The sequence below is a fragment of the Hyperoodon ampullatus genome (assembly GCF_949752795.1).
Source record: "Hyperoodon ampullatus genome assembly, chromosome: 9".
Lineage (NCBI taxonomy): Eukaryota > Metazoa > Chordata > Mammalia > Artiodactyla > Ziphiidae > Hyperoodon > Hyperoodon ampullatus.
Window position 1 is genome coordinate 49,279,653 of NC_136922.1, and position 21,664 is coordinate 49,301,316.

Consider the following 21,664-nt stretch of genomic DNA (forward strand, 5'->3'; position numbering starts at 1 on the left):
TTTTACAATATTGCTTTTTAATGACATACAATTTTGTTTTAAAGCTATAGCATTATTTTTAACCAGTCCTCCATTATTGGACATTTAGGTATTCTCAGAGTTTTTGCTCTTAAAACAGTACTGCTTTTTAATATTCTTGTAGCTTGATCCTTGTTTATATATAAGATTATTTTCTAGCCTAACTTTTTATAAGTAGAATTGCACGGTCAAAGTTCAGGTACATTTTAAGGGTTTGGGTGTGTATTGCCAAGTTTCCCTTCAGTTTATGCTTGATTAAATGGCAGATTTGAGAAGCTCTGTTTTTTTTTATCATCTCTTACCAGGTTGGATATTGCCATTAAACAAACAAACAAAAAACCCCCAAACCTACCAATTTAACAATTTGATTGATGAAGAATGATGTCTCATTAATGTTTTTAAATTTGTATCGCTTTGATCACTAATGAGAATTGAACATTTGAAAATGGGTTCATATTCATAACATTTTGGGGGGCACATAACAGCTTTCATTATATTCAAACTTGATTTTAAAAATTAATAGCAATAATTACTTTTTATTAATAAGAACTTAAAAAATCTAATCATACCTTCCTCTTTGACATTTTAGTTATATCATGAGTTTAGAACCCAGTTGTAACTTTTAAAAAATAGTATGTGGTCATTTTTGTTCTGTCTTCCTTTCTGTCTCCTATTTTCTCACTCTGCAATTCCTGTGCGTGCAAAGAAGAAGGCCTCAGTCGATTCATCTCGACCAATTCTCCTACAAATTGCAGAGTCGGCCTACAGGTTTGGTCTGGGTTCTGTTGCTGGAGGTGAGTCATGGATGAGTGCAAATTTTTCATTTTTGTTATTCCTCTTTTTCCTCTGATTTTCCACCTTGAAATATTGAAGGACAAAGCCTCCTCTGGTCTTTCCCTGAGCTAGTTACCAGTCTGTATCTGTGAGATAGGATAATAGCAAAGGGAACTTTTCCTCGTACCTACATCTGATCAGGGACTTAGAAGTGACTTTTTTCTCTTATTTGTCTGCAGATAGGCTTTCTAGAGACAGGTTAATAATGAGGTTAGGCTGTAGTGATGTGCTTTTTAAAATTTGAACTGTGTGTGATATCCTTTTATCAGGAGAGACTTGAATGAAAATCCACAGTTATTTATTAAGGGTGTAGAGAGTTTTAAGACTTGTATATACAAAATTTGTTTTTTTCTTCCATCCACATCTTCTCTTTGATGTTAACCAACTCCCCCTTTCCTCCGACCTTAATTTCTTCTGAAATATTGTTATTCCTTGATTTTAGCTGTTGGAGCCACTGCTGTGTACCCTATCGATCTGGTAAAAACTCGAATGCAGAACCAGCGATCCACTGGCTCTTTTGTGGGAGAACTTATGTATAAAAACAGCTTGGACTGTTTTAAGAAAGTGCTACGCTATGAAGGCTTCTTTGGACTGTATAGAGGTTAGTGCCATGTGCTAAATTCATGAAAGGGGAAATAGTAGTCAGAGGTTTGGTTTTTCCATCTGAATGCCTGAAATGTATTAGAGAGACTGTGTTAAAATGGAAATACAGCAGATTCTCAATTATCCATGCTAATGGGCGTAGGCTGGAGGCATCTAGGGCATGGCTAATCAAAACAGCCCATAATCTGAAAGCCATTTATATGGCTCTGCCATATGTTTTATTTCTTAAAAGTAATTATTTTCATAACCATCTCTAGTGAGTTTTTAAAAGGCTTGTATTGTTTGTGTTCTTGAACTAACTCTACTCACCACCTAACAGGGAAAGGCGGCTGGGGGACAGGACAGAGCCTACTTGGGACTAATGATTCTCCTTGAATATTCCACAAAAATGCCTGTCAGGCGAGTACCCAGGGGTTCAGTGCAGCGCTCGTTCCTTGACTGTCTCTTCTGAGTTAAGATTGCCCCTTTCCCTTCCTCTGACTCTGAACCCAATGGAGTTGATTCACATACCACTCTAGCCAGGCAGTCCTTCTCTATCCAGCTGCTTCTGTAATCATCTAAGGCTCATTAATCAACAAGAACAGTAGCAAGAAGTATGTCATCACAAATGGAAAGGATCCCACAGACCCTGACTGCTTGACCACTGGCACTGGCCTAAAGGACATGACTTAACTTCCCAGCCACTCCCTCTGTGATTGCCTTCTACAGAGAGAAGAGAAGTAACTGTATTTGCATCAGCTAAAATCCAGTATCGTGAGGCAGTTCCAGCTGAGCCACTTTGCCATTTGGCGACTGCAAAGCTGACGGGGTCTTGCCTCCCTTCCCCTACCAGGAGATCGTATTTAGTACTCTGCAGAGACAGACCTTGAAGCCGTGTAAGCAGCCGTGTAAGCCTGTGCCTCTAGGCCTCTTCTGCCATCTGCTGATTCTGGTCTTCCTCTTAAGCACCCAAGTTAAAAATAAAACAACAACAAAGGCCCCTCTTGAAATCTCTCACCTTAGAAATGAGGAGGTTTCAAACTCCAGAGAAGTTCCATTTTGCAGGTTCTTTTGTGGAGGGAGATAACCTCCATCAAAGGCCTTTTGATCTTTCCTCTGCCCTCTTTCCCTCACCCCCTGCGTCTTCTCACAATTGGGAAGGTCTTTGACCCCAGGTGATTGATGATGACCCTTACAGGGTCACTGCCTTTCATTTGAAATACTTTTCCCTCCTGGTGACAACAAACCTCGCAAATGAAATGTCTCCCGAAATGTCTCCCCGAGTAGTACAAGGTTAATGTCACAGTTCCTGCTTTGCAGTGATTCAGGCAAAGGCTACTACTACCTGTTCATGTGGGTTGTTTTCTGTGGGGAGAGCTTTGAGCCTCAAACCCGACAAATGTCTCAGCCTTGGCATTGCTTCACAAACTACTTTTATGGGCTTCCCTTGGTGTTGGATTAAACGTCAAGGGTGCCTTTAGAATTGTAAGAAATAATTTTTGTCCCGCTGAATGCCTTTAATGTGCTTGCGTTGACCTGGTTTGTTTGAATTTTGAGTCCCTTCTCTTTCCTCTTTGACCACACCTGGCAGGTCTTGATTCTTGGTTGCATCTGGAATTCCTTCCTCAACCTATCCTTTTGACCCCATGGACAAAACAGCTTAAAGCGTACCTGAGTAGTGAGCTACTGTGGGCCATCCCGTAAACCTCATGCTGTTTCAGTTATATCAGTGAGACTGGCGGAACTGGTTTTAACTCCTCAGGGAAGGGGAGTAAGCCGGCCTGTTAGGCAGACATGGAGGCTCCCTTTGAACACCAGAGAAGCAGCTCCTCATCCTTTTCCTGGTTTAGAAAGAGCCATTTATCTAACCTGTTTTGGGTGCCTGATCCCTAAGGGGTTCTCTTGTCAGAGGATGATAAGTAGAGTGTGAATATAAGATGATTAGTGCTAGGAGTCACCTGTGTTCATTTCTCCCTGACTTCTTACCTCTTCTAGTAGACAATTTTAGATGTACAAAAGATGTACTATAAAGCTTTGTTTAGTTTCTGTTTCGTAATTTGGATCTTGAGAGCAAAGAGGTGACTGGCAGTTTAGGTTTTTGAAAAAATGATATATAGTCTTGCTTCATAAATGAATTATTCCTATTCTTGATTGGTTGGGGACTAATTCCCTTTAGTACCTTGCACATAATCATTGATTAATAATTATGTGTAACTGTATATTTCTAAATGCTTATCACTGGACAAGAGAGGGATCAGATGAAAAGGGGAAACTATCATTACCAGCAAAAACTTATAATAGAAACAAAAAAGACCCCAACTATTTCTGAGAATCAGTATTCTAACCTTCGTGTAGAAGGTCAAGATATAAAACACCGGGCCTCCCTGGTGGCGCAGTGGTTGAGAGTCCGCCTGCCGATGCAGGGGATACGGGTTCGTGCCCCGGTCTGGGAGGATCCCATATGCCGCGGAGCGGCTGGGCCCGTGAGCCATGGCTGCTGAGCCTGCGCATCCGGAGCCTGTGCTCCGCAACGGGAGAGGCCACAACAGTGAGAGGCCCGCATACCACAAAAAAAAAAAAAAAAAAAAAAAAGATATAAAACACCCAACATGTGATTCTTTTTTATTTTTTTTTTACGGTACGCGGGCCTCTCACTGCCGTGGCCTCTCCCGTTGCGGAGCACAGGCTCCGACCGCACATGGCTCAGCGGCCATGGCTCACGGGCCCAGCCGCTCCGCAGCATGCGGGATCCTCCCAGACCCGGGCATGAACCCGCGTCCCCTGCATCGGCAGGCGGACTCTCAACCACTGCGCCACCAGGGAAGCCCCAACATGTGATTCTTTGACTATAAATTTCTTATTAAATGTAATTTTGTTTAAAATTTTAATATTCCAGGGGAAAACAGTTAAATTTTAATTTTGAGAATTTAGAATTGCTGCTGTTCACACTCCACCTAGCAATACTTGAGAAGGTGACAGAGTACATCTCTAATTTATAAACTTGTTTCAAAATATTGAGCCTATTTTTTCCTATTATGGAATTTTGCTTAACATGTAATTTTTCTGCATCAAGACATATATAATTGCTAATATTTCCCGAAGAGTATAATTTGGGAATGTTGCATAAGTAAGTTCTCTCCCCTATTGTACAGTTATCTTTATGTATATTTAGAGGAAAAGTTGGCAGTTGGCCCTGAAAGAAGGTGCTTGCAGCATGCATCCTTATTACAAGGTTAATGTAGCATCGCTCTCCCTCTTTTTTTTTCCTTCTTACAACAAGAATACAGAACTCTAAAGGAAGCGGTTTTGTATTTAGAAATAGTTCCCTGTGGAGCTCTGAGAGTGAAGCCTCTTTTTGAAGAACTCATTCGGCGTGGGTTGTTTTCCTCTGTCCTTTCTCTGGCAGTTGCCAGTGTCTGTGCACAGTCCTGGAAGTTATCCCATCATAAGCAGGGACCACATTTGAATCACGGCCCCATCATCAAAAGGTGACTGATAACAGCTATGGGGATTTTTAGCACTGTCTTCAGTTGATGCTGAGTCCTAGGAATTTTAGTGTTGTGAGTTGGTGAGGTCTTTTCTCCATGTTTCTGTGCAGCTCCCTGCTTCTTTGTCTCTCAGAGCCTCTTGTCTTTGGGGGGTAAGTTTGGTTGTTAGAAGTGATGCCCTTAGAAATCCTATGAGACTGACTCTGCAACCCCTTCTCTATAATGCAGACTACTTTCTTTACAAGAAAATTATTGATTTTCCTAGGTTTTTCTGTAATTTTTGAAATTCAGACCCTTTAGGCTAAGTCTATCTGTATCACAGGAAATAACACCCAAGAAAATCCAGATCTCCCTGAAGTCACTTGTAAAAGTCTTCCTCTATTTCCTCCCCAGTCTCCAGATTGATTTAATGCACTCAGGTGTTTAAAATCCTTAATGAATTACCTGACAGCTCATTTGGTTTGAATGAACTACGTGACCAAAAACGAGTCAGTTATTGGCTAGCTGTAGACTTGGCATATCAAAGAGAAACAATTGATTGGGTAATCATCCATAATTAAATGCTCTTAACATTCCAGGAATAACTAATTTCTGCCTCTAAATTTTTGCTACACTCTCCTCTCTCAGATGCTTCAGGTAATGAGATGAGTACCCTTAGAAATTGGAAAATGTTATGGGGAGGGAGGACCATGGGGAGAAAGATGGATTCAGGAGAAATACTTCCTAAAGGAAGGTTTTAGTTTTTATTTCTGTTCATGGGAAAAAAAGAAAATCTGCCAGAAAGGGAAATTAGATCACTTTGTGAATTAAACTTAATTTGGAGTACTACTTAGTCTTTGAGGCAGTTGGCAAAAAAAAAAAAAAAAAATTTTTTTTAAAAATCAGCCCATTGACCAGGCTTGCAGAGTTTTAAGTGTGTCTATTTCGGGTTGTCTGCGTGGTGCAAAAGCAGTCGTCTTCCATCCTGGAATGTTCTCAAGGTGACATCTAGAGGATATTGTGGTGATATCTCAGGAAGTTTTGTCAGATAGCTAGTTTAAGCTATGTCTCTTGTGTGGTTAATGGTTCTATAGAAGGCAGTATCCAAATTATGTGGATCCACAGTGAGATTCCTTCTTGCTTAATTCTTGTAGATAAAAATAAGTTTAAAAATTCGATCACCAAAATAAAGCAATTGGAGGTTGTACAAGTCTATTTGTACAACTATTTGCATAACTTAAGAAGCCATGCATCTTGGCACAAACCACAGTGAATCTGTACACTGCAATGAGTCATGATGTCCATTCATGTCCACCAAAGCTTCTAATGAGTGCAGAATGGTTTGGTTTGAGTCTTATTTTCTTGGCCAATTTCTGCACATTTTCATTTAGGGTGTTAAGTTGTGAGTAGATCAAAAAGCAGATATTTGTTTATAGGAAATCAAGTGAAAATGAACAAAAGACTTGGACAGTTCCTGAGCTGGGTAATCAAATCTCCAGAAATCTACCCTGAGCACAAAGCATTGAAAGGGGAGACTAAGGTGACAAAAACTTGGAACTAAAGTGAGTGGGAATATCGTCAGAGGCTTGAGAGGGCCGGATGAGAACAATGATGAGCTTAGAAAATTGGGAAAGATGGAACTAGATATAACCTGGAGAAGAGAAGATTAATTAGTGAACGAATTAGTTCTAGGCCTCAAGAATGATAATTTATTACCAGCTACTGCCAATGCTGAGACTGAGACAAGGGAAATAGATTAAACCTCAGCAGCAAGGAAATTTAGATAGAAGAGAAGATAACCAAGACCCTGAAAGTTGCCATATACTAGAGTGAAAACCTGAAGGAGGAGAGGGTATGATTCTTCTTCCCAATGATCTTCACTTCTAGAAATCCTCCAAATAGAGGAGGAGTCACAGGAACCAAGGTTTTTCTAGACCATAACAGTATCATTCCGTCATGCTTTAACAATCAGTCTCCCAAAGGCATCTCCTGAGTCATAGCTAAAATAATAGATGGTTCTTGACATTTTTTTTTTTTTTTTTTGCGGTATGCGGGCCTCTCACTGTGGTGGCCTCTCCCGTTGAGGAGCACAGGCTCTGGACGCGCAGGCTCAGCGGCCATGGCTCATGGGCCTAGCCGCTCCGCGGCATGTGGGATCTTCCCGGACCGGGGCACGAACCCGTGTCCCCTGCATCGGCAGGTGGACTCTCAACCACTGCGCCACCAGGGAAGCCCGGTTCTTGACATTTTGAGCAAAAATATTTAACCCAGATAAACAAGCATTTATATCTTCATATCTGCCATGCCGCCAGCTCCACTGTACACTCACCTTGGAGTGATATCCTGAGAGCTGGTGGAAAACCGGATAGTAACGAGGGCCATGAAAGGGGATAGTGTAGTTGGGAGAGGAGGGGCATGCCTCATGCCTGGGGGCTGTGTGAGTCAAAAGCAGACAGACACAGGAGAGGGGCGGGGTTGGGGGGGAAGAAGAAAGCTTGAACAAGTGAAGAGAGAAGGCCATGGAAATAGGAGCAGGAAGAAAAGCTGTGAGGCAGGGCACACAGAGTGCTGATAGCTCCAGAATAAAGGTTAATCTGATGTTGAAAGCAAGGAGGGCTCTCTGGGAAGATGGGGATAAGTGTAGGGGCCTCCATGGTGAGGTCAGGAGGCTAAGAATTTAACATCGGAGGGGTCGCCTCTGGGTTGAAACTAGATAACACAGAAAAGTGCTAGATGTGGTTTCAGCTACAGCAATAGGAGTATTTTATGCATTAATATCCCCTACCAAGCTCTACTGCCTGTCTCTGCCCTGGATGCCTTGGACGCTGTCTTACGTGCTTTAAGCTACCTTTCTCAGGGCTGGGCTGGCCACTCTTGAACTTGTTTTCTGTCTGACCTGAGACAGAAATGCTGCTTTAATGATGGGTTTCTCCCTTGCTGTGGCCCGACATCATCTGTGCCCCTCCGTGTCTTGTCCAGTGTGGTCTGTTGGGACAGCTGCCGCATGGCGGTTACAGTTGTTCGTGGACCCTCAGCCCGGCTCCTGACCCGCTGCTTTCTCTGAGCCTCGTTCCCCAGTTGAGCCCTGACTCCCACTTGTCCACCAGGTTATAGTCTGCAGCTCAGCTCTGCAGGTCAGTGCCTTCTCCTGTGAGAGCCTCATATTCTCTGCAGAGAGAGACGTGGAGGCAGATGTAGGGGCCCACCACATAGCCGCCCTCCTCTTACTGTGTGAAAGGGCCCAGCCCTGCAGCCTGCTAGCCCAGCGTGAGTCAGCACCCAGAGAAAAGTTTCAGGACATTCTGGGCTGGAAAGAAATGCCTTTGTTGGAGCCATAAATCCACTAGAGTGCACAGGGAAAAGCTGAGCATTCCAGGGCCGAAGAGCCCTGCTTTGGGAGGCATCATGGACCCGAATTCAACTCAGTGCCACAGCACGGTCACCAAATAGCGAGGGACTTGGGAGGAGCTGCTTAGCCTCTCTAGAGCCCAGTTTCCATGGACAAAGGGGAGGATAGTGATGCTGATGAAGGTGAAGAACAACAAAAAAACACCTCTGTAGTACTTACTATGTGCTTGGCACTCTTCTGAGGGTTTTGTGTATATTAACTTGTTTCATCTTCGAAACTACCCCATGCACATGGTACTGTGTTTATCCCTATTTTACAGATGTGGAAACTAAGGTACAGAGAGGTTGGGTAGCTTAACCACAATTACACAGCTACTAAATAACAGTGAAAATTCAAACCCAGCAGCCTGGCTCCAGACTCCATGCTCTTCAATCGCCCGGCTCTTCTATTCCTCAGGAGAAATGACATGGTACGAAGTGGCTTATCATCAGAGGTTGAGAACTGTTGTAGTTCTTAACTGAAACATTTTATTTTAGCTTAAAGACGTAGTTGAAGATGTGGTGTTATGTCTGTACTGCTTCCTTATCTTTGCCCAAAGTAAGTGGTGCTGCTAGACACTGTCAGACCGCGTGTGCCCTCGCTGCTTGGCGACCGCTCTTCTAAGAACGGGCATAATGCCATGGCAAACAGCATTGTACTCCTAACCTATTTCCCTAGTTCCTATACTCCCATAGTCACCTAATTCCGGACTGTGAGCATTATTCAGGATGAATTGCCTCTTGTAAGCAAGAGGATAATCAAGAATATGCCTTGAACAAATAGGTAGAAAGAAACTTTCATCACCTTTTTTGAATACATAATATAGATTGTGAACAGTGTCTGGCTCCTCGTATACATTTACTGATATCATTATCATAATAAACCAATGAGTCATAATTGGCATCCTTGGTTTACTAATGAGGAACTCAGAGTTCAAAGAATAATGTCCCCAAGATCACTCAGCACAAAAGAGGTGCAGACCTAGGATTCCCGCCCAGGTCTGTCTGCCTCCATGGCCCGTGCTCCAAGCCATTCATTTTGCTGTCGAGCCACTGGAAACAAATAGCTTTAATTAGGCCAGCATTATTAATGAGTTTCTTTCGTAGTCCCGTCTAACTCTGAGATTCTAGAATTATATTTCTAAAAACTTTTTGAGCAAGACTACCGCTTAGTAGCCCTCTGATCAGCACACTGCCCTCGGGAACTGCCTTTTGGGGTTCTGTGTGAAGCCTACAGTGGAGGTTCGTGGTATGGGCTTAGTTCCCACACCTCCAGCTCAGTTCTTTCTCATTGGGTTGCATGAAGAATGGGAATCAGAGGGGATAGTGTGATCTATATCTCAACCCCATGAAATCTCAAGGCAAAATACTGTATTAATATTGTACCCTGTAAATCTTTTCTCGCATTAGCAGCCTTCTGGTGACGTTTGCCAAGGAAGCATTGCCATATGTGCTGATGGAGCTGAACTAAAATGAGAAGATTAGAAAACTAACCACACTAATAAATTTCATTTGAGGCAGTTGGAAAACAGACTGCTGTTTTGACAGGTTAGAAACAACACACACATCCATTCTCTGTTTCTAATGGTTAAAATGAATTTCCAGAATCCAACAGAAACATCTTGTATTAGAAGCCTAATTTTTCTGCTGAGTTACCCAGACGTCAAACATACATGTGCTTTAAACTCCAGTGTGATGGCGTCGAAGTGCCTTCACCAGCCACACTTTACCGAGCCACACTACCCTTCCTCCCTCTGAGGTCAAGGAACCGGGAGGTTTATTGAAATTCCCACCTCTCTGACTTTCCTTGTCCTGCAGGTCAGGGCCCCTCCCCTCCCAACAGGCATTTGCCCACAACTAATGGTGTCAAGGCCCACATCTCTACTGGCTCTCAGATTGTCATCCACAGCTACCCTTTGTTCCCTAGTTTGCCAGGGTTGTCACCACAAGAATGGTACTTGGCCAGTACCTCACTGAGTGCCAGCCTCTGGCCCAGGTCTTAGGAATGGATTTGTACTTTGGTTTTGTTCTTACGGGTTGAAGTTACTCATTTAATACAGTGGAACTCAGGGCCTTAGATTAAATTACTTTAACCTCCTAATTACTCTTCGTGCCTTGGGTCTCTGCCCTTACCATCTGTCCTTCACCTGCCTCCAGAACTTTTTACTTTTTGAACTTGACTCTTTAAAAGCCACCCCATGTGTCTACTGAATTTTTTCCAACCCCCTTAGTGTGGCCTGGGGAGAAGCAGTGCAGTATACCGGCCAGGAGCACCCCCTTAGAGCCAGACCACCTAGGGTTGAACCCCACTGCCCCACTTAACAGCTGAGCAACCTTGGGCGGGCTCCGAGAAGTCTGCCTCAGTTCCTCATCTGTTGATGGGATAAAAATAACATGTGCTGAGTTATTGTTATTGACTACCTGTGGTGTAGATTAAATGTGTTGATTCACACAAAGCGCATAGAGAAGTGCCTGGCATGTACTGGCTGTTGTCCTTATCGCTGCTACCATTGTTTGTTACAATGTCTGTGATCTCACCACAGCCTCCAGTGACCTCGCCCTCACCCTGACTGGGCCATGGTCTTGAGAAATTTTGGTGCCTTTTTACGCTCTGTCCCCTCGGCCTGGATCACCTTGCCCTCTGTTCTACTCATGTCTCTCTTCTCCAGTGAACCTCTGCTTATCCTTAAAGAATCAAGTTAAGTACCTCCTCTTCTTTGATGCTTTTCTCCCTCCTGCAGGCAGAATAACTGGTTCTCTCCACTGTGTTCCCATAGTACTTTGGTGCCCCGGGGCTGTGATACTCAGCACTCTGTTTTTAGGTGGTGTGTCTCCTTTCTGGCGAGACCCCTAGGGTTCCCTTTTCTTCTAAACTGACACTGGCTCCAGGGGATGCCACAGATCTTACGATGTTCATCCCGGTTTCTTCCAGTACCAGGCACAGAAAGCATTTGGTAAACGTTTCCTGACCAAATAAGTATTTGCTGCCCTATATATAGTTTTAAAAGCAGGGTTTTCTCTATTGTTTTGTTTTGCTCTCTGCTGTTCACAGTGCATTACTAAATTTGTAGTGAGAAATACAAAACTCCATAGCTTAAAAGGCTGGCTGAAGTGATTGTATCTAACGCTATAGTCATGTGGCTCTGTGGGCTGTTTTTTATTAGTCACTTGAAAAGACCATCACAGGGTAGTTAAAGAGACAAGAGATCATCATTTAAATCACAGTGCTATCAACCCATCCATGGCTTGGTCTACAATTTAATGATGAGAGTAACACATCTAGCAAGTAAATATTTAACTAAACATTTTGGTACTTGACCTGAATGCAGAGAGTAGAATGGAAATTGGAAATGTTAAGATGTAGTTTAACCAGCTTATCCCTGAATTTTACTGGTCGAAATTAATGTTGTACTTTCATAAAGTAATAATAAAGCCTTTCTCCTCATAGATGTTATCTCATGGTATAAGTAAAGGATTAATAAGTGAGCATAGTTTAGGAGGAGAGAATTCTTACTTTGAATAAGAGCGTTTGCTTTGCCCAGATGGTTCCATATTCACATTTTCTTCGCTGTTTCGGTTCATTTAGATTAAAAAGAGTATAGCCCATACTCAAGCTAGCAGAAGCATAGGGGAACTTTTGGTAAGAGTTCACATGAGAGAGAAGGAAATCCGAGATCTCATAGGGATCCCAGGGCAGGAGTTTCGCTGGAATCTGGCCTCAGTGGGACCGGAAGATGGTCAAGGCCGTCCCTCCCACCTGTGCACCTTTCATGGGCTGTGTGTTTTCTCTCTCTCTGGTGTCTCCATTCTATTTGCTACACATTTTCTCCTGCCAGTCTTCTTCCTTTTCGTATCATAGTTGCTACTTCCTTGTGGCATTATCACACACATGTCTTCAACTGGCCACTTTCCCCACTCCATCTGGCACCTTCTCCGTTTGTGCCTTTGTGCTGACTGGCTCTCACCTTTGAGAACTCTGTCACGCTCCTGGGAGAAGGATCCTGACTGGGTAGCTCTATTCTTGGTGCCAGGTCACAGGGCCCAGGGTGCTGAACTCATTGGCTGTACATCTTTTATGTGTCTTGCCCTTGGGGATGAAATAGGCTCAAAATAACGGCTGCCTAGAGAAGACGTTGCAAACCCAACTGTTTATAGGATCCAGGCAGCTTAGTTATATCAGTGAACAAATGAGGCTGGATGTGAAAGGCAAGTACACATTCGCCTGTCAGGCAGAGGACAGAGTTGGGTGTTGTCTAAAGGCATAGACTCTTGAGGAAGATGGCTTAAATTTGAATCCCAGTCTCACTATTTATCATCTGGGTAACTGAGAACAAATTACTTAATCTCTATATGCCTCAGTTTCCACTCTACAGGGTGGTTTTAAGGATTAAATGAGTTAGTAAAGTGCTTAAAATGATGCCTGACACACAATAAACAATATGTTGGCTGTTTTTAGAGGAAATTTTGATTAGCATCAGCATCCTTATCATTTAGTTTTACAATGAAATGAGCATTCTCCAATTCTGCCTAAAACATGAAGCTGTCTTGGTCTATTTAGTTTCTCCCTTTTTGTAAAGCCATAAGCCCAGAGAGGTATTTCTCTATTGTGAGGATATCAACGGAGCAAGAAATGATGAATGATCATTGGCACCTGTCCTCATTGCCATGCTGGCGTTAGGGCATGGCGGAGACCTTGCTGAATTGATGCTTGGGTCCTGTCTAAAGGGCAGAGCCTCGCCCAACTGGAGATAGATTGCTGTGATGTCAGAAGGAGGCCCAGAGCTGCCAGATCCATTAATCAATCAATTGATCAATCTAGTCATCCATTCAGCCATCTATCTATCTATATAATCTCAAATTATGTTTAAAACCTGTGCTACTCAGCAAAACACATCTGCAAGCTGGATGCACACATCCCTCAAGCTAGTGACTTTTGGCTGTAGGCTGTTTCTTTAAGAAGATGATGTGGGCAGGGCTGGTCTCTCCGAAGAGGCTGAGGGTGGACCTTTTAATATAGCGAATTAGGAAAGTGTACTTACTGGTGACGGATAACACCATGAAGACCCTCCCAAGGACAGCAGCATGACACGGCAACAATATAGTCTGATCCTTGGGGTTAGCTTACTGAGTGTTTCCAAGGAAAGGCATCTGTCTTGGATTTGATTTTCTTAGAACAGATGAAAAAGGTAACTTTTTTTTTTTAGTTCAAATATGTAGGTCCACTACTGTCATAACTGCCTTTCCTAGAAGTGACCCTTTCCTGTCAAAGACCACACCTCCTCCTTGTGCTCTGATTCTTAATTTTCCACTCCACCTATCGTGTCCAAAACTGAGCTCGGCCGTCTTCATCTGTACCAGGCGTTAGTGCTAAAAACTGAGCTCTAGCAGTCAGAGCCAGTTACACCCACACACACACCCACACACACCCCCACACACACCCATCACTATACCCTGTTTTCTGCACCACATCCAGAGTGGTCTTTTGAAAATATGAAGTAGCACATCACTCTCCTCCTAATGGAAACCCTTCTTACCTAACTTGGAGTGTATCGGGCTTCGGGGTCCTGGTCTGCAGCGTGGTATCGGGCCCCACCTGTGCCTCTCCCTGTGCCTGCCTCCTGCGAGGTGATGTACTGACACTCTCCCTCATTTTGGAGCACACCAGGCTTGTTCCCACTCTGCTGTCTTTGCCCCGTCTGTTCCCCTTCCCGAAATGCAATGCATGTTTCCCCAACTTTTTCAGCAAGGCCTCTCCCCTCCTTCCATCTGAGACCAGTCAGAGGGAGCCTCGTTTGTCTTGAGCTTGTCACAGAGTCATAGTTGCTGAATGTATGAATGGCTGAACCGTGGGCAGTGGGGGGTGAGGAGCTGAGAAAGGTGTCAGAGAAAAAGAATATTTTCACTAAAGTCCACTGATTTAAGAGGCGGGAGGGAAAAAAGCAAATCTGTGGAATAATGAGATTTCCTGTATCACTAATACTGTTGATTTACCCAATGTGCAAACGATCCAGAATGTGAGGGGGAATTTACTCAGGCCTGATGTGGCTCTTAGACCTTAGTAGCTAAACGTTCCATTTCAAGTATTCTCATTCAAGGTAAGAGCAGAAAATGGCAGCAGAGATTGCCCCAGTTTTTACATTGTGATCCCCGTCTTTAGAGCTGTTGATGTGTTTAGTTAATGTTAATTTATTTAATATGCTTCTACTTTTTGTTGTTTTTCAGGTCTGTTGCCACAGTTATTGGGAGTCGCTCCAGAGAAGGCCATAAAACTTACAGTAAGTCTTTTGATTTGATGCTTCAGATGAAGGGAGTTTGCACACACTCAGGAATCTAGCAGAGATTCTTATGTGAAACAGCAGGTCTGTGTTTCCTCAGAGGCGCTAACTGATTTGAACATAGAGGTGCTCACCACACATAGCTTTTTATTGTTCCCCATTTAACAGTGAACATCTGAAAATGTGATAATATACTTGAACAAGATTTTTGGTGGTTGCCACCACCATCATCACTGTCATCATCACTATAGTAGTGGCAGCAACAGCAGCTAAATTTCCTTCAGTACCTACCATATTAGGTGCTTTCCATGTATTATCTGTTACTGTTCTAATCTCAAGCAAGGTGTGACCCACAGTTTACAAGTCAGGAAAGTGAGGCCCACGGGGATTAAGTATTTACCTGTGTTTGCACAGGTCATTAGTAGGAAGACGAGGATTCAAAACCAGATTTTTCTGACTCCAAAACATATTGTTCAAGTACACATGCTATTTACAGAATTCATGTTCGGGGTGTATTCTGTACACATTTGCCAAAGTGACATGTTTAGGGGTCTGAGTTCTAGTTTAAGTTGATCCTCCATCATATTGGTTCTCCAGTGCCTGCCTCCTGTCTGACAGGTGGTAAGTATTCAGTATGTATTTGTGCAATGGATAAATAATTTGCATTTTAATCACCAAGGTCATAAAGTCCCAGAAAGTTAAACTTTACTTTTGGATTGGGCTGTGTAGCATTGGTGCTGAAATTCTTCTTTTACCATCTTATTATGTGATCTTGGGACAGCTAATCTTTTGATCCTTAAAATTGCTTGTAGTACATACCATTTTGAGAATGTTATACTTAATTAATTAATTAATGCTCTTGATGTTCTCTGAGAATCCTTGAGAAGTTTTGTTTTTTTTTTTGCGATATGTGGGCCTCTCACTGTTGTGGCCTCTCCCCGCTGCAGAGCACAGGCTCCGGACGCGCAGGCTCAGCGGCCATGGCTCACGGGCCCAGCCGCTCTGCGGCATGTGGGATCTTCCCGGACCGGGGCACGAACCCGTGTCCCCCTGCATCGGCAGGCGGACTCTCAACCACTGCGCCACCAGGGAAGCCCCAAGAAGTTTTTTTTTTTTTTTTTTTTTTAATTTATTTATTTTGTGTTATGCGGGCCTCTCACTGTTGTGGCCTCTCCCGTTGCGGAGCACAGGCTCCGGACGCGCAGGCTCAGCGGCCATGGCTCACGGGCCCAGCCGCTCCACGGCATGTGGGATCCTCCCAGACCGGGGCACGAACCCGCGTCCCCTGCATCGGCAGGGGGACTCTCAACCACTGCGCCATCAGGGAGGCCCCCCGAGAAGTTTTTTAAATACTGAATTTCTACTAAGCTAAAAGATCCGCTCAGCCAAATTTGTCTCGATGATGCTGTTTTAGATTAAATCTTGTTGGAAGACTTGAAAGTGATTTTTTAATCAAATCCTATAAAACAGTTTTTAAGTTATAAAATGTATGTTTTAATTTTGTCTCTGTTGTTAATATGTCTCTCTTTTTATGCTATTGTAATTGCAGGACATATTTGAATTAAGCTTGTAAGCCACCTCTCTTAATTGTTTCTCCGTGAAACATCAGGAATACGTATTTATATATTTTACCTTTCAATAACTATGTATATGCTATTAAGAGCAAACTCTTAAGATACTTCATTTATTCAGTTTATGATTACTCCAATACAGTGACAGAGAAAAATAACATTTATTTACAGTTGTATATTTATATGTGTTTAATGGCTTTCTCTATATTTGTCATCAGCTTCTATAAATATTTTTCTTCAAGGTGAATGATTTTGTGAGGGATAAATTTACACGCAAAGATGGCTCAGTCCCACTCGCAGCAGAAATTCTTGCTGGAAGCTGTGTAAGTACCTTTTGCGGATCTCTACATTGAAAAGACTTGTTTCACATGCATATCACAACCGTGCTACACAAGTGTGGACGAAGGCTTCTGTTCACCACAGGTCCCGTTCAAGGGCAGGGTCTACTAGGGCACCTCGGCTTCTCCTAGACAGGTGGACCACTCCTGAGGTGGAAGGGTAAACGTCTCTGGTCTTACTGCCTGTTAAGTCATGCCTGTTAAATTCGCCATTGCTAGCAGTTGGTTTTGCAGGAGAAGTCATTTGTGGCAGAAGTGTTTGGCCTTTGAACAGATCTTTGCTAACCTTTTCTAGAGTTTATTTTTCGTACATTCTTTCCTCATGGCACCCTCTGCTGGGTCAGGCACTGAAATTTATAGTTTGAAATCAGCAACCATAGCTCTCTGCTTTGCTTTACTTCACAAATGCCAGCAACTCTTCAAGTTTCCCAGTGCTTCCAGGAGAAGGATGTGGGAGGTGACTGGCTGAGTGCGCTCCGCATTGTCAAAAATGCTTGGAACTAGTGTTTCTTTATATGGAGGAACAACCTGCATCTTGTTCTTGGGCTCAACAAAACATCATGTCTTGTTTTATTTCATATACAGGTTTGTTCATGTGAATGTAAATGCCTTAAGTAAGTTAAACTCTTATACAAAGACTGGTGCTATTTAAAGATAAGGTTGGTTAAATAAACGGTCTTTGATCACTAGGGCAATAAATATTGGTATATTTTCCATCTACACCTGTGTTTCTTGTACAAAAGATGAGGTCACTTTTTTTTTTTTTTTTAATTCACTTGTTCTGTGCAGGAAATGGTGTTCATAAAATGATCTTTTCTTGAAAAGTCCTTGAGTTTAGAAGTTGGGGAAAACACCCGAGAATATTAAACCTTTGCCTGGAGAGGGCTTATTGTCCTAACATTGAATGGGGTTCCCTGAATATAGCAGGAGCTACAGAGTCCTAGCTCCTGGTAATTCTTAAGAGATGGACGGAATTTGGCTACAGCCTGACTTTCTGTTTGATCACTGACCTGTCAGAGACGGCCAGGTAAGATCCCCTTGTCCTGTAACTTTAGGAGCATTCAGGATGGAAAAAGGGAGCCTTTAATGTCCTAAATAAAAAGGGCACACAATAAAAATCAAAAAGAATATTAGGAGTTGCAGAAATGGCTCTTGCCGGTAAGTACTCGTCCTTTAAAACAACTGTAGTTTCCAGTTGAATAACTAGATTTTCTAATTTTCTATAGGCATAACCATGGGCTATACCTAAGTCCATCCTTGAAGCTATTACAAGGGTCCCGAGAGAGTAGGGCATTTCAGTAGGTCAGGGGGGTTTGGGGTTTTTTTAGAAGTCAGGTTTTAAACTTTCTGAGAAGACATGATTACATATCTCTCTAAGAATTTAAAATGGAAAACTAACTATGTGATACTACTCAAGATTTTGGCAATAATCTTGAGGTTTATTTTCTTTATAATGAAAGCATTTTGCCCGCACACAGGCCTGGGTGCCAAGGAGATTGGTCGTGGCACGTATCGTCTGCTGTAGGTGGTCTTGTTTTCTCGTATGTGGTCGCCCATTTCAAACACAAAGCACCGATTGGCATCAGACATGGTGCCTAGTTATTGCAAAGTGGTGCAGCCCTTTTCAAACCTGATCTAAACACAGGCTTAAAATTGGAGCCACTGGGGCTTTACAGCTACTTAAAATATCTGTGAAGTGAGGTTTGCCGTCCTTCATCTCAAAGGTGGGGAGACAGTGGTCCTCAGTGTTTCAAGTCTCCTGTTTTGACTCCCCCCTACTCCTCCCTCCCCCCGAGTCATTGCTTTGAGAAGTAAGAGTTTATTTCTCAGGTAAGTAATTCTGTTGGTGGCAAACAATCCAGGTCCTTTAGATATATGGGTAGTGGGATGGCTGGTTCCACTTCAGCATGTGTTTTTAAAGCAGTAGCAGCATCTTTCTCTGCAGGCTCTGACAGAGTTGTTGTCCCTGTCGTTCAGAGCCAGTCACACACCTCCTTAGAGAGTCCTTGTGAGTACCTCTGCCTCACTGTCCAGTTAGGACTACAGAGGGTTTAAAAGGTAGTGTTGCATGGGCAGTTCCCCTTAGTTCACCCAAGCATTGCCAGGCATTGCCTTTTAAGTCCCTGGGGAGGTCACCTTACTTTATTATCACCGAGAATTAGGAATATGGCTAACTTTTGCATTTAAAACCTCAACTGCTGATTTCTTTGAAGATGGCTTTTTTGTTTATTTTATAATCTGTTTTCTACAAAAACAGGGAAAAGATGCAAGGAGGTCCTTGTCTGCTAACCTTAATCGTCTCCTAGCTAAACTAAGGCTTATTTTATTATTTTTTTTCTTTAGAAAAACAACAAGACTGATAGTAAATTTGAAGGAAAATGTTGGAGGAAAAAGAATAAAATTGATCTCATTCATTAATTTTTGATATAATGAAATCTGTGACTGAAGAGCTTAAAAAACTCTTTTTAAATACTCTTGTTTCATTGGTGTATGTAAAAGGATGAATCTAGCATTAAACTTACTTTTTGCACTAGTTTAGAGCACTATTAAAAATTTGACCAGTTTTCTGAGCATTTTTGTAGATTGACACTTAACAGTGGTGATATATTCAGCACGGCTCAAGGCTACACTAGGTGCCAAGACTGGGGTTTATAAACTCTCATTCTGAAAGGTGTCTTGTGGTTTGTGTTTTCTGCATAAGTTGGTTTTCTACTTTCTGAATTAGACTAGGAGTTTTAGGAGTTTTGACAACTTGTTTGACAACAGTTTTGACAAGTTGTAGGAGTTTAGGTCTTTGACAAAGACCTGGAGCCTCAGGTGTTCCTGCACAAGATATATACCTTCTGTTTTTTCCATCCTTTCTTTCCTTTCCTCGGTCAGGAGCTCAGCCCTGGAGGGAGATGTGACTTAGGGAGGTCACTGTCAGCAACGGTGGAGGCTCCCAGTAAATGGGGCAGAGGACAGAGGGCCTGTCACCACTACCCATCTCCAGTTAGGTTCCCAGTGACTTTAAACCTGACATGTTACCTCTGAGTACGTTGTTGTGATTGCAGTATTGCTGCTACTTTAAGAAAAAATAACATATGTAATACCATGTGGTCTGTAGGTTACAGTCCTTAAATTCTACAAAGTAAGTCTTCTATGCCTCTAGTGGAATAGAGGGTTGAACTCCTGGGGGCACTGGGATCTTTAGTTTTTGATCCTTTGATCTTAAGCTTGACCGATAAGGAAATACAAATGGTGCCATGACTGGTTTCAGGGAAGATATAAATATGATTAATTTATTTGGCATGAAAATCTACATTGAAATGAAAAGAAAAGAAATGATATTCACTGGGTGGGAAAATATGTCAAAAAAGGATAAACCTCTGTCTTATAAAGCTTGTATTTAGTAAAAATTATTTGTGTACCAATAAAAATTAATAGTATTCCATAATAATTTTTGGAAACACAAGTGAACATGCTTCCTGAACAATAGTCCTTTGATAATGGATCCACTGTATTTTTCTTTCTTTTTTATTTTAATTTTATATTGGAATATAGTTGATCAACAATGTGGTGTTAGTTTCGGGTATACAGCAAAGTGATTCAGTTATACATATACATGTATCTATTCTTTTTCAGATTCTTTTCCCATTTAGGTTATTATAGAGTATCAAGCACAGTTTCCTGTGCTATACAGTAGGTCCTTGTTGGTTACCTATTTTAAATATAGTAGTGTGTACATGTCAATCCCCAATTCCCAATCTGTTCCTCCCCCCGGTAACCATAAGTTCCTTCTCTAAGTCTGTGAGTCTGTTTCTGTTTTGTGAGTAAGTTCATTTGTATCTTTTTTTTTTTTTTTTTTTTAGATTCCACACATAAGTGATATCCTATGATATTTGTCTTTCTCTGACTTACTTCACTTAGTGTGATTATCTCTAGGTCCATCCATGTTGCTGCAAATGGCATTATTTCATTCTTTTAATGACTGAGTAATATTCCATTGTATATATGTACCACATCTTCTTTATCCATTCACCTGTTGATGGACATTTAGGTTGCTTCCATGTCTTGGCTATTGTAAACAGCACTGCAGTGAACATTGTGGTGCATGTATCCTTTCAAACCATGTTTTTCTCCGGATATATGCCCAGGAGTGGGATTGCTAGATCATATGGTTGCTCTATTTTTAGTTTTTTAAGGAACCTCCATACTGTTCTCCATAGTGGCTGTACCAATTTACATTCCCACCAACAGTGTAGGAAGGTTCCCTCTTCTCCACACTCTATCCGGCATTTATTATCTGTAGGTTTTGTGATGATGGCCATTCTGACTAGTGTGAGTTGATATTTCATTGTAGTTTAGATTTGCATTTCTCTACTAATTAGCAGTGTTGAGCATCTTTTTATGTGCCTCTTGGCCATCTGTATGTCTTCTCTGGAGAAATGTCTGTTTAGATCTTCTGCCCATTTTATGATTGAGTTGTTTGTTTTTTTGATATTGAGCCGCATGAGCTGTTTGTAAATTTTGGAGATTAATCCCTTGTCAGTTGCATTGTTTGCAAATATTTTCGCCCATTCTGTGGATTGTCTTTTCATTTTGTTTATGGTTTCCTTTGCTGTGCAAAAGCTTTTGAGTTTCATTAGGTCCCATTTGTTTGTTTTTATTTCCATTACTCTAGGAGACGTATCAAAAAAGATATTGCTGCAATTTATGTCAAAGAGTGTTCTGCCTGCGTTTTCCTCTTAGAGTTTTATAGTGTCCGGTCTTAAATTTAGGTCTTTGATCCATATTGAGTTTATTTTTGTGTATGGCGTTAAAGAATGTTCTAATTTCATGTTTTTACGTGTAGCTGTCCAGTTTTCCCAGCACCATTTATTGAAGAGACTGTCTTTTCTCCATTGTATGGTCTTGCCACCTTTGTCATAGATTAATTGGTCATAGGTGCTTGGGTTTATTTCTGAGTTTTCTATCCTGTTCCATTGATCTATATTTCTTTTTTTGTGCCAGTACCATACTGTTTTGATGACTATAGCTTTGTAGTTTAATCTGAAGTCTGGGAGCCTGATTCCTCCAGCTCCGTTTTTCTTTCTCAAGATTGCTGTGGCTATTCGGGGTCCTTTGTGTCGCCATACAAATTTTAAGATTTTTTGTTCTAGTTCTGTGAAAAATGCTATTGGTAATTTTTCTGTCGAGATACATACATGTGC

The 21,664-nt window shown here is 42.1% G+C and overlaps 1 protein-coding gene across 1 annotated transcript in view; it reads left to right on the forward strand.

Moving 5' to 3' along the window:
- The window catches only part of SLC25A13 (solute carrier family 25 member 13), a gene marked incomplete at both ends in the record, with an annotated part of 202,965 nt that overhangs the window by 132,678 nt on the left and 48,623 nt on the right, over nt 1–21,664 (forward strand). The window contains 4 exon segments of the mRNA XM_079712019.1: nt 725–812; nt 1,295–1,453; nt 14,511–14,563; nt 16,377–16,457. Of these exon segments, the coding sequence (XP_079568145.1) occupies nt 725–812; nt 1,295–1,453; nt 14,511–14,563; nt 16,377–16,457 (381 nt within the window).